This window comes from Myxocyprinus asiaticus, chromosome 8 (assembly GCF_019703515.2).
Source record: "Myxocyprinus asiaticus isolate MX2 ecotype Aquarium Trade chromosome 8, UBuf_Myxa_2, whole genome shotgun sequence".
NCBI lineage: Eukaryota > Metazoa > Chordata > Actinopteri > Cypriniformes > Catostomidae > Myxocyprinus > Myxocyprinus asiaticus.
The window spans coordinates 10006109-10018064 of record NC_059351.1 but is presented as its reverse complement, the minus strand read 5'-3'; the positions used below and the strand labels follow the sequence as shown (position 1 = coordinate 10018064).

Genomic DNA, 11956 nt, shown 5'->3' with positions numbered 1-11956 from the left:
TAAGCTGGAAATTGAGCAAGCTCACAGGGTTCCGGTTCGGCGATCCGCAGAAGGAGACAGGCCCCGATCAATTCTGGCCAAATTTCTGAAATCATCCGATAAAGATCTTGTGTTACCCGAGGCAAGGAGTAAAGGAAGGCTTTCTTGGAAGAACCACAGCATTTTCTTGTTCCCAAACTTTGCAAACACGAAAAGAGAGAAATGTGATCAATTCAAGGAATGCAAGACATTTTACATCAATGGAAGGTCTCTTTTGCACTGATATTCCCAGCCAAATTGAGAATAGATGCTAAGGATGGCCGTAAAATATTCACATGCCCACAGCAAGTGATGTCCTTCATAAAGTCAATGGAGTAAGTCACATTGTGGTACTCATGTTGCAAGCCGAGTGGACCGGCTCACTGAACATTTGCTTGACTGTTTGAAGACTCCGTGCGCTCTTTTTGTGCCGGTTCCGCCTAGCGGCTGGAGTTTATTTTGTAGAATAATACACCTTTGGGACAGTTTTGTGGATGAAGCTACACGCTCTTTGTGTTTATTCTGCCTATTGGCTGGAGTTTGTTTTATAGATTATCTTTTGCTGTGTAATTCTGTCTCGCAAAATTTGTATAGAAACACCGGACTTGAGCAATCTTACGGCAAATTTGTAGTGGGGGCTCTCGTAGGTGTGCATGGACTGTTTGAGTTTGGAGGGATGGACACCAGTTGGTGCTGTCGTGCACGGGGTTAATGCGCACATTTTTCTTTTTTCTGTTCTAGGGGATGTTCGGGGTTTGACTGTTGCACTAATGTTGAAATGTGGCCTGTGTAAGACTGGCACAAAATTGTCTGCATCACTTCCGGGAAAGTCAAAGAACTCTGCGAGAACCAATGTCATAAAACTCTCACACGGAGGAGCATCTCCACCTGAGAAACACACCCCACTGATTAGGGACCATAAAACTCAAACCACACTCACATCTGCTCTCTCTCTCACCTCAGGTCACTTTAAGGACACCAAAAAACTAAGTTATGACTTATCCTGTTCTGTAATGTAAAAGGTTTTTTGATCATACATGTTTGGTATCATTCAAGAGGTCTCAGTGCAACTGGTAAAACGGTCTCATTCCCTTTCAGCAAAGTCAAATCACAAGTAAGATTTAAGAACTTAGTAAAATACTGTATTCTATCTGGGACAAGCCTCTCCCAAGTCTCTCACAGAGACCAGATGCTGTATACAGATTAGTTGCATTCTTTGTAAATATAAATGCAAGCTTCAAAGAACTTGCTTGCAACCTCCTAAACTGTAAAACTAAATCCTGAATAACATCAAACATACACATCTGAAATAACAATAGAATCGTTTGGTATTTAAGGAGAGATGACAAAGGAATCAGTGTCTCTGTAGCCAGATGATCCACAATCAAATCCACAAAATAAATTTGACTTATTGTCTAATTGGAATTGATGAATGTATTATTTTACCTGGTAAATAAATTGTTACACCTGAGTTTATTCTGATTTACTCTGAAACTATTGTCTTTAGTAGATTATGTTAAGTCCATGTTTCCGCAAATTACGACCAGGTTAGTAGCGGACTAAAGCTCAGTTCTGAGTGGAGCATGGGGCACACTGACTGAGACTTTAGAGCTCCGACTAACAAATCGGCATTACTTCTAGTGTACTTAGAGTGTACAGGCTCGATATGGAATTTCCATTTAGGACAACATGAAGTTATTGGCCAAGCCTAAATAGGGTGAAGTCTAAACCTCTGGTTATTGTAATATTTTCTAGCTAAGTGTACATAGGAAACTATGGCATGATCATATAAAGCTATTTTAACTAAGGTATTGTTGGACTACCTTTGTAAATTTAGTGGTCATGACCTCTGGGTAGAGATAATGTTACTCTAAGGGGACTAAAAATAATTTTAGATAAAAAGGCAAGCATGAGCAGCCGTCTAATTAGTATTTAGTCAATTACTGTTTTAATGACCAATACTGGCGTATTTGTGACCGTGAGATCCGCATACACGGCCGGCACGAGACTCTCTAAGCAACAGGAATCGGAATGAACGAATACAATATAAAATAGAGTTAAATACGATGATCAAATGTTAAACCAAATGTAATAATAATAATTAAGATTGGAACATTAATATATCCTTGGAAAGTTTTATAATTAGAGTCAGATAAAATAAACAGGGATCATAAAACGAATAATAAAGTTATTTAATTGGAAAATAACTTAAACTTAATGCGCACGATAAGACAGAACACGCAGCAGACCTTCAGCCACGCCATTGGATGCCATCCTTGGGCCAGTGGGTGGCCCCTTACACCTGTTGTTTGACACACAATCTTTTTTTTTTTACATGTCAAAATGTCAAATGTTAATATAAGTGGATTGTCTCTCTCCATATGGAATGTGAATGGGTTGGGGCACCCCATAAAAAGAAGGAATGTTATTTATCTTCTTAAGCATAAGAAATATGATATAGTTCTTCAAGAAACGCACCTTTCACTGCAGGAATCTGAAAAATGTGGAAAGATATGGGGTGGACATGTTTTCTTTAGTGCTGGCTCGAGTAAGAGCAGTGGAGTCATTACGCTGGTAAGTAAACATCTACAATTAAAATGTCTCAAACAGAGTAAAGATAAATTATGAAGAGTCATTATTGTTTAAGCTGAAAATCAGGGACAAAGTCTTATTTTGGCAAATATTTTTGCACCTAACATTGATGATCGGGGCTTTTTTTATAGATCTTGAAGGGATGTTGCAAGCCGCTAGCACCCCTCATGATATAATATTGGGAGAAGACTTTAATCATTTGATGGATTCAGTTCTTGATCATAGTGAAGCAAAAGTGTGCAATCCCCCTAGAACAACAGTGATGCTTTACAGGATGTGTAAATATCTTGGTCTTACAGATATTTGGAGACTTTTGAACCCATCTGGTAGGGACTATACATTTTTTTTCTTCAGTCCATAAGATTTACTCTAGATTTGTTTTTAATATATATATATATATATATATATATATATATATATATATATATATATATATATATATATATATATCTAAGGCCCTCATTTCATCTGTTGTTGATTGCTCAATTGGAAACATTTTAGTCTCAGATCACACCCTGGTGTGTTTAGAGGTGTTGCCACATACGGAGTAAAAGAAATCAGTTGGTGCTTTAATGTATCCCTTTTGCAAAATCCTGATTTCCAACAAATGCTAAAGGTACCACATGAGGGAGGAGGATGTCCTCCCTGTAATGCACAGAGTTGAGACTGCCTGCAGTGACAACAAGCTCAGTCCAATGATGCTGGGACACACCGCCCCAGACCATGACGGACCCTCCACCTCCAAATCGAGTCCGACCATCACCCCTGGTGAGACAAAACCGTGACTCATCAGTGAAGAGCACTTTTTGCCAGTCCTGTCTGGTCCAGCGAAGGTGGGTTTGTGCCCATAGGCGACGTTGTTGCCGGTGATGTCTGGTAAGGACATCCTCCTCCCTGCCTTACAACAGCCTTACAACAGACCTACAAGCCCTCAGTCCAGCCTCTCTCAGCCTATTGCGGGCAGTCTGAGCACTGATGGAGGGATTGTGCGTTCCTGGTATAACTCGGGCAGTTGTTGTTGCCATCCTGTACCTGTCCCACAGGTGTGATATTCGGATGTACCGATCCTGTGCAGGTGTTTTTACACGTGGTCTGCCACTGCGAGGATGATCAGCTGTCCTTCCTGTCTCCCTGTAGCGCTGTCTTAGGCGTCCCACAGTATGGACATTGCAATTTATTGCATATGTGACATGAACAGGCTTCCGAGCTGTGCAACATTATGCATTATTTATGTAGGCAAATGAAAAGCACCACCACGGCACAAATTCAGGTATAGTTTTTATATTGGAATAAAATCTACTTGAGTACACTTTGGAACAAGAGTACAACAAAACAGAACATACTTCAAACAGGGCAGTGGTGGCTCAGCAGTTAAGGCTCTGGGTTACCAGTCAGGGGTTCAAGCCCCAGCACTGCCAAAATGCCACTGTTGGGCCCTTGAGCAAGGCCCTTGACCCTATCTGCTCCAGGGGTGCTGTATCATGGCTGACCCTGCACTCTGACCCCAGCTTAGCTGGGATATGTGAAAAGAGAATTTCACTGTGTATGTGCTAATGTGTGATAAATAAATATAATTATGTTGAATATACAAATTAGATTATTCTGAAGACAAACTTCTTGTTCTCCCCTTTAAGGACTAATAAAAAGCAAAATTGCAACAGAAAATAGATGCACAATAAATGTTTGTATTTCCAATGAGGATGCATGCTGCGTCTCACAGTATGGACATTCCAATTTATTGCCTTGGCCACATCTGCAGTCCTCATGCCTCCATGCAGCATGCCTAAGGCACGTTCACGCAGATGAGCAGGGACCCTTGGCATCTTTCTTTTGGTGTTTTTCAGAGTCAGTAGAAAGGTCTATTTAGTGTCCTAACTTTTTATAACTGTGACCTTAATTGCCTACCGTCTGTAAGCTTTAGTGTCTTAACGACTGTTTATGGTTCATTGAGCAAGCATGGAAAACATTGATCTGTAAATAAATATCTATAAAGTTATTTTAATTTTTACAAAATTATCTTTAAAATACAGTGTCCTGAAAAAGGGACGTTTCTTTTTTTGCTGTTTATATATATATATATATATATATATATATATATATATACACAAACACTATATACTGGACTTACATTTTTAATCATTTGATTTGGTCTGATTGGGTTTTAAAATCCTGGTGCTCAGCAAGGCATTTTGTGGACTGTGAACACAGCCCTAATATCAACTGTCAGAGGGAACTTCTCTTTGATGTCATCTTTTGGTAGGTGAAAGGGTTCATGACATGAGAAATCAAATTTTCTTTGATCATTTGACAAATCAGTTTATTTTACTATAAAACAAGTTTCAGAACTGAAAACTTCCTCTTTAATAGAAAAACAGTATTTATTTAAACCAAGCTGTTGAAACTGGCTCGTTTGGAATTTGTGGAACTTGTGATGTGACAAGGACCAAATACATCTTCACATGACTGCCTTTTCAGCAAGACATCAATGCCTATTTTTAATCATTGCACCCTTGGCTCCATCCATTGGTGCTCAGTCACAGAGGTAAGAGGAGAGAGATGGGCCTGCCATGGGAGATTTATATACACCAAAGTGGACTTCACAGAACACCTTCATGTGCCTACTGTATCTGGATTTAAATGTTTTTCTACATGAACATGCACTAGATGAATGACTTTGACCATTATTGTACATCTCTCGCCTTTTAAAGGCCGCAATGTCAAGTTATAACCCTAAAAATGAGACCCAATCTGTTTCATCTTGCTGTTGTGCTGATTTTAAAGGTGTTCTGTACCGTTTTTGCAACCATCTGTCCTATATTTAATTGTTGGTCTTTTGTAAACATGCACTAGATGGACGTCTTTGATCGCTTCGATGCGTTTCCGGCAACGTGCTCCACTTTTAAGAGTCTAATTTTTCTGCTGCCACAAACTGAGAAACACATGCCATTCTGTTTGTAAACAAACACAAGAAGATGTGAAGACCAGCGTCTCTGCTTTGGCCTGTTGAAGCACCCAACATCACCATGGATTGCATTGTGTATTCAGAACATTTCAGCATGGAATGTATGTGCTTTCAACTCATATCAGCACGGATTGCTTGTGAACAAGTCACAATATGATTCATGCTTTGCAAAGGAACTGTTATTGAAAGATGAAACAGTTAAACAATACCAGAACCGTAAGTAAAGTTTCATTCACAAATGTTTTTAATGGCATGACTGTTTGATAGTTGCTGTGCTTGAATGAACATTTTGATACATTCAGATGAATTGAGTGTACATTGTTAACCCTGAAATTTAGTTTTATAAATTATAAGGTTAAGCTTGTTAATTTTCTTCTGATTGTGTTTCAAATATAGCTGTATCTGAGGGGCTGCACAAAGTAAGCCAATCAGAACAGCGGGCGTTTACACTGAAGTCTTAAAGGGCCAGATAGCTTAAAACAAAGCATTTCAGACAGAGGACCAGAGACAGGGTGGAAAATGATCATATATTATGACTGTTTTGGAGATCTCTAACCACATTCAAAGAGTATTACTGCAGAGTCTCTTTTGTAAAGTCTCCTAAGCATATGTGACATGAACAGGCTTCTGAGCTGTGCAACATTATGCATTATTTATGCAGACAAATCAAAAACACCACCACGGCACAAATTCAGGAATAGTTTTTATATTGGAGTAAAATCTACTTGAGTACACTTTGGAACAAGAGTACAACAAAATAGAACATACTTCAAATATTGAATATACAAACTAGATTATTCTGAAGACAAACTTCTTGTTCTCCCCTTTAAGGACTAATAAAAAGCAAAATCGCAACAGAAAACAAATGCGCAATAAATGTTTGTATTTGCGATGAGGATGCATGCTGCCGATTGACATGTTCTTAAACTGTACTTCTGTGACAACAAATTGGCATTATTCCAGATGTCTAGTCTCCTCATATAGTGGACATGGACTTGATTACACCATTGACCCAAATTGTACTGTCTGTTTTTCTTTGTCTATTTAGGATTTTAGAATATGAAAAAAAAAAAAAAAAAAAGCACTGTTTGCCAATAATACTGTACTTGGTACAAGGTGTTAAAAAAAACAAAAAAACAAGCTTGACTTACAAAAAGAAAAACAAAAATTAAACTGTTCTAAGGCTGCATTGTTTATAAATTCAGTAAACTGTATAATTCATATATACAAAGTCCTTTTTTCTTCCCTTAGTAGAGGCAGAGGGAGAATTGATTTTCAAAGTTCCTGTGAAACAGCCACACACAGACAGAGGTGTGCGCTCACAGTGATCATCAGAAGAAACTGCTGGTTTTGCCTTGCGATTGTAAAGTAAAAGGACAAAAACTATACAAGTCATAAAAAGTTTATCCTCCCTCAAAAGTTCACATTTGCTTTTCAACTTCACTACTTCTCGACTACTCACTCTTTAGTGTTCTGCTTAGCGGCTGTTAGTGTCAAAGTTGATAAAAATAAAATAAAAAAAATACGTGGAGAAATGTAGTGTTCTTTACATTGGTCCCATGAACAATTCATAATTGAAATGGTGGATATCTAGAAATACTTTGTTTATGTAGATTTTAACCACATGATGTGAGAATTGTGGCACTGATACAGGCTCACAATCTTTACCACACTGCTTTTTGAGTCTTTGCGTAATGGTATCAAATATGACCATATTTGAACTCTGAAACTGTACAAGTCAACCAAAATTTTCAGTAAGTTCGTGTTGCCAAAAAGGAGTTTAAAAAGAAAAACTCAGCATATGATTGAATAGTATCTGAGGAAGATAGGTGTCTGTGTGTGTACACTTATTATTGTTCATGACTGACAAAATTCTTCACTCTTCAGCTCTCTGCTGTTTCCGACTGTGGTTTTGAACCCTCCTCTACCACCTCTGCAGCTACCTGTTGACAGTGATTGTCCTGCTCAGGACTCGCCTGGACCACAATCACTTGTTCTGCTGAAATGCTGTCTGGTTTGGATTCAGAATTTTGGGTGGTGCTCTGTTGAATCTTGATCTGAACTGGGACCCGTGTCTGAACAGAAACTGGGACCGACACCGGATTCTGGACAGAAATTGAAGTGGGAACTGTGACCTGCTTGGGGCTCTGAATTGAAACCAGATTGGACACCTTCTGAACAGAGATTGGGAGTTGCACTTGCGGCTGGATTGAAATTGGGACCTGCGCTTTCGCCTGAGCTGGACTCTGCTGGGTTGGCACTGCCAGTCGGACCACCTGCGTCCCTGGCGCCACAGAAACGGGTGTGATGGCTCGAACAGCAAGGGAAGCGCCCATTAGATTGATGCCCGTAGGGGTGCCAGGTTTGGCCTGTAGCTGGCACTGTGCAAGCTGGGAAGCAGGGATAGTGATTATCTTGGCGAGCTGGACTGTGAACTTGTCACCGTTCTCCGCTGTGGCAGGCACCATCGTTGGCATGGTCTGGATTAAGACTTTGGGTGCATTCGCACCAGGACCTGTGCCAGTGTTAGTGGGCGCAGTGGTGAAAAGCGAAGGACTTGCAGTCTGCACAGCCACCGTGGAGATCTTCTGACCCAAGGAGTTCGTCATGACAACTGGCACTTGCATAGCAACCCGCACAGTTCTGGGCACAATTGTATATTTTTAGACACACATTATTATCTTTCAACACAACCACAAAAAACAAATCTAAACTAACTCAGTTGATAAATTATCTTCATCTAAGTGCAACCCATGCATTCAATTCCTTAATCAAAGGTAATAAGTTACCTGGGCGTATTGGCATTAGGGATGGTGGCATGGGACGGCAGAGATGAATCTGTTGTCGCGGAGATCGTTACTATGCGTTGAACGGGAGTTGCTGTGAGCGCAGCTTTAGCTTTTGGGGAGCCTGGGTGGACCACAGTCCTACCGCCCCCTCTCAAGATGGCAGGGGATTTGGAGAGGTCAGTCGTCAAAAGAGTTTCAGAGGATGGAGGTACGCGCTCATAGGTCTTCTCCCCGCTTAGGTCATCACCAGGGTCGCACTTATCATCATCAATGACGATAATGTCTTTGGGCATTTCCTTAAACTGGTACACCAACCTTTGACCTTCTACTTTAGCCAAGATACCTCTCTGATAGTAATACCTGAGAAAGAAAGAGACACACATTAAATACAATTAAAAAGATTGCAGTTCCTGAATGCTCAATACAATTTTTTAGCTAAGTTTTTAAATGTGCTTCAGTAACAGTTTATGCAAAACATCTGTTCACCTAGCTACTGTGTATATCACCGTTCAGCACACAGTTTAATTGACCAAGCAGTTTTGAAATGTAAAAAAGGTCTCTCACTCCACTTAACATAAACACTGTAAATTGTTTATTCAAAGTAAATGTTGCATCTCACCTTAGCGCTCTGCCCATGGTTTCATAGTTCATGTCTGGTTTGTTCTTGTGTTTGCCCCACAGTTTTGACACAGCTTTAGAGTCCACCAGTTTAAAGATGCCCTTCTCTCTCTGTGTCCACTTTATATATCTGGGACAGGTGTTCTTATCCTGCAGCAGGTCCAATAGGAACTCCCACAGGTATGTACTTCCTGTTAGAAAACAGAATAAGAATAATATTAGTTCAGAAACACAAGTAATACTTGCAAAATAATGGTGTGTAATTACAGTAATTGAGTTTCCAAAACAGTTTCAAGAGTTAAAGCTAGTCAGGGAGATACGCATTACCATTTAATATATAATTTTATAACAGCCTTGTGCGGGAATATATAGGTGAATTAATAGTGATCAACAAAGCTGCACATGGATCCAATTAGGCGACAGGAGCCTTGCCATAGATAAACAGATAATTTCGGAATAGCTCAGAGTAGAATATCAGAGTTTTCATCTTGTAATAACAGTAATTCCAAATATAGCTGCAAGCAGCGATGACAGGCCCCAAGAACAACTGGTCCCTTTTAGAAAACAATGCAAGGTGGACACATGTATTTGGCATTTGAAATTATGCAATTTGGGTAAATAAGAGGACTATTTTAAAGTCTGTTGTAAGAGCCACACTTCCTGCTGCCAGGTGGTGGTGCTATGACCATGACCCAAAATAGTCTAATCCATTTGATTAGCCCCCCAAGACTAAACATACATCTCAATTTTGATCTAAATCACACATTGCACACAGAAGATACTTCCTGTTTCCCATTTTTCACCATTAATTTAATGCCTAATTTAACACCTTTCGATATATCAAAATCTGTTTGCAATTTAGCATCTTCAGTGTCTTGGCATAATGTTGTCTAAATGTGGTGACACTCCTCCTAGGTGATTCATGAGACTATTTAAAAGTTCAGAGACTGCAACATTAAAAAATTCCAAAATGGCCGACTTCCTGTTGGGCGGACCTAAGACTATAATTATGAAAGTTGTCCGGCTTGATGAGAACTACTAAAGGGGGTGCTACAGATCCTGCAAATGTTATACATTTCATAAAATGTATTGATCAAGCATATCAGATACAGCACTGAACATATAGAACATACCTTTCCCCTCTCTAGACTTCTTCTTGATGCCTAGATCAGGAGATCCGTTCGAAATGTGATGAGGTTTGGGTTTCCGCCCAGCTGAAAGATGAAAAAAAAACAAAAAAACAACAGTTAGCTGAAATTGTAGACCAGTTAGGAATAAATCTATGAATACATCTATTACATGTTCTCACATTTCCTTCTCTTGGTGGGTTCGGTCTCCATCACCTCAGGTTCCTGTAAAACTGTAACCATCTCCATTGGCTCCGAATCCTCTGTGCTGACCTCCACCACAGTCTCTGTCAGCACATCAGGTCGCATGGCAGCGTGCAGGAACTCAGAAGTGTTGATACATGGTGGCACAAACACTTCTACTCACCAGAAACAGACACATACAACAATTCTTTAGAAATGTCAGGTCTTGGTCTCAAAGTTGGATGCTGAAATCTGAATGGTCATGTTTTGTGACGTGAAAGCTGTAAATGGAGTGGGAAGAGAAAGCAGTGCTCACCTGGGCTCCGGTCTCCACGTAAACTGGAGGGAGAGTCCATGTGTAGAAGAGCTTCAGCAGCCTCAATGGTTTTATCGGAGCACTGCACATTGGAGCCATGAACTGATGCTTCCACTGCAAGAGACAAAATGTACAAAAACATTGTTAATATTCATGTGAACTCTTTTTGTAAACTTTTTTGGATGCATGTTAAGTGTCTAAAACAGCTCTTAAAAAGGAATATTCCAGGTTCAATACAAGTTAAGCTCAATATTATGCCAACTGATTCCCACAAAATTTAATTTTGACATCCCTCCTTTTCTTAAGCAAAAAAATGTTTTTGAACATTAAAATACTTTTTCAAAAGTTCAGCCACAAGACAAACAATATACGTGTAAACATGATTTTAGTGTGATCAAATCACTTACTAACCTTTTCTGTGTAAAGTTATAGCCAATTATTCAACTTCATTGCCATGACAACTTTGTCAACAAACCCTAAATGACTTTAAAAATGACAATTAAAACAACTTTACAACACAAATAATACATGGGTTTTAACAGAAGAATTAATGTAATTGCTTTTATAAGCTTCACATTTCTGCCTTTAAACACTCCAATAATTGGAGCCCTATTCACTTCCTTGTAAGTGCCTCACTGTAACCTCGATTTTTGCTTTTTTTTTTTTAAAAAAAAAGGAGGGAAGAGTCTAAATAAATTTTTTGTGGTAAATCAACATTATGCCACAAATACTGTTAATTGAGTTTAACTTGTACTGAACCCAGAATATTTCTTTAAAGTGTTAACATGATTTTTTTTATAAAGAGAAACTTGGAACATGCATTTCAATGCAACGTCCTGGTAACATTTGTAAATTGAGACAAACATCTTTATAACACACCTCAGTCTATTGGTATCTAACTCATTTAAATCACTGAAACCATTTCATTTGCAATGTGTTGATGTGCAATTAAACAAATGCCACATACACTGTAGATTGATGGTCCAAAGCCAATTCAGTGTTTAAAATGTAAAATGAATTCCACTGCACAACCAACAGAGGGTGCTATTGGGTGAAAAACTGGAGTGTTCATGGCTAACCAAAAATTATTTTATCCAAATCACACAAGGTTGAATAACAGAGTGAAGGATGTGTTTTCTCATGGGTGACAAGAGAAAACTTGTTTATTAATAGTGTAGTAATAGCTGCATGCTAAATCAAAATGAACCTTGAAATTTGAAACCATGAAAAATGTATATTAAAAATGAATAAATAGGATGTCAAAGAGAGAGAGTATTAGAATCTGTAAGGTCGTTTATTGACATCCACTAAGTAAGAGACTGTAATGTGTGATTGACATTTTCATTTTGTA

At 39.0% G+C, this 11956-nt stretch overlaps 1 protein-coding gene across 11 annotated transcripts in view; it reads right to left on the bottom strand.

Annotated features, from left to right (window-relative positions):
* Positions 1-6262: 6262 nt before the first annotated feature.
* LOC127445096 (ETS-related transcription factor Elf-2-like) overlaps positions 6263-11956 on the bottom strand; it is a 30158-nt gene continuing 24464 nt past the window's right edge. For all 11 annotated transcript variants that reach the window (XM_051704877.1, XM_051704873.1, XM_051704875.1 and 8 more), the window contains 6 exons: positions 10606-10719; positions 10289-10465; positions 10113-10193; positions 8981-9170; positions 8362-8721; positions 6263-8215 (listed from right to left, as the gene is read on the bottom strand). In XM_051704877.1, coding sequence (XP_051560837.1) covers positions 7456-8215; positions 8362-8721; positions 8981-9170; positions 10113-10193; positions 10289-10465; positions 10606-10719 — 1682 coding nt within the window. In that variant the 3' untranslated portion in view covers positions 6263-7455. The remainder of the gene's footprint in view (positions 8216-8361; positions 8722-8980; positions 9171-10112; positions 10194-10288; positions 10466-10605; positions 10720-11956) is intronic.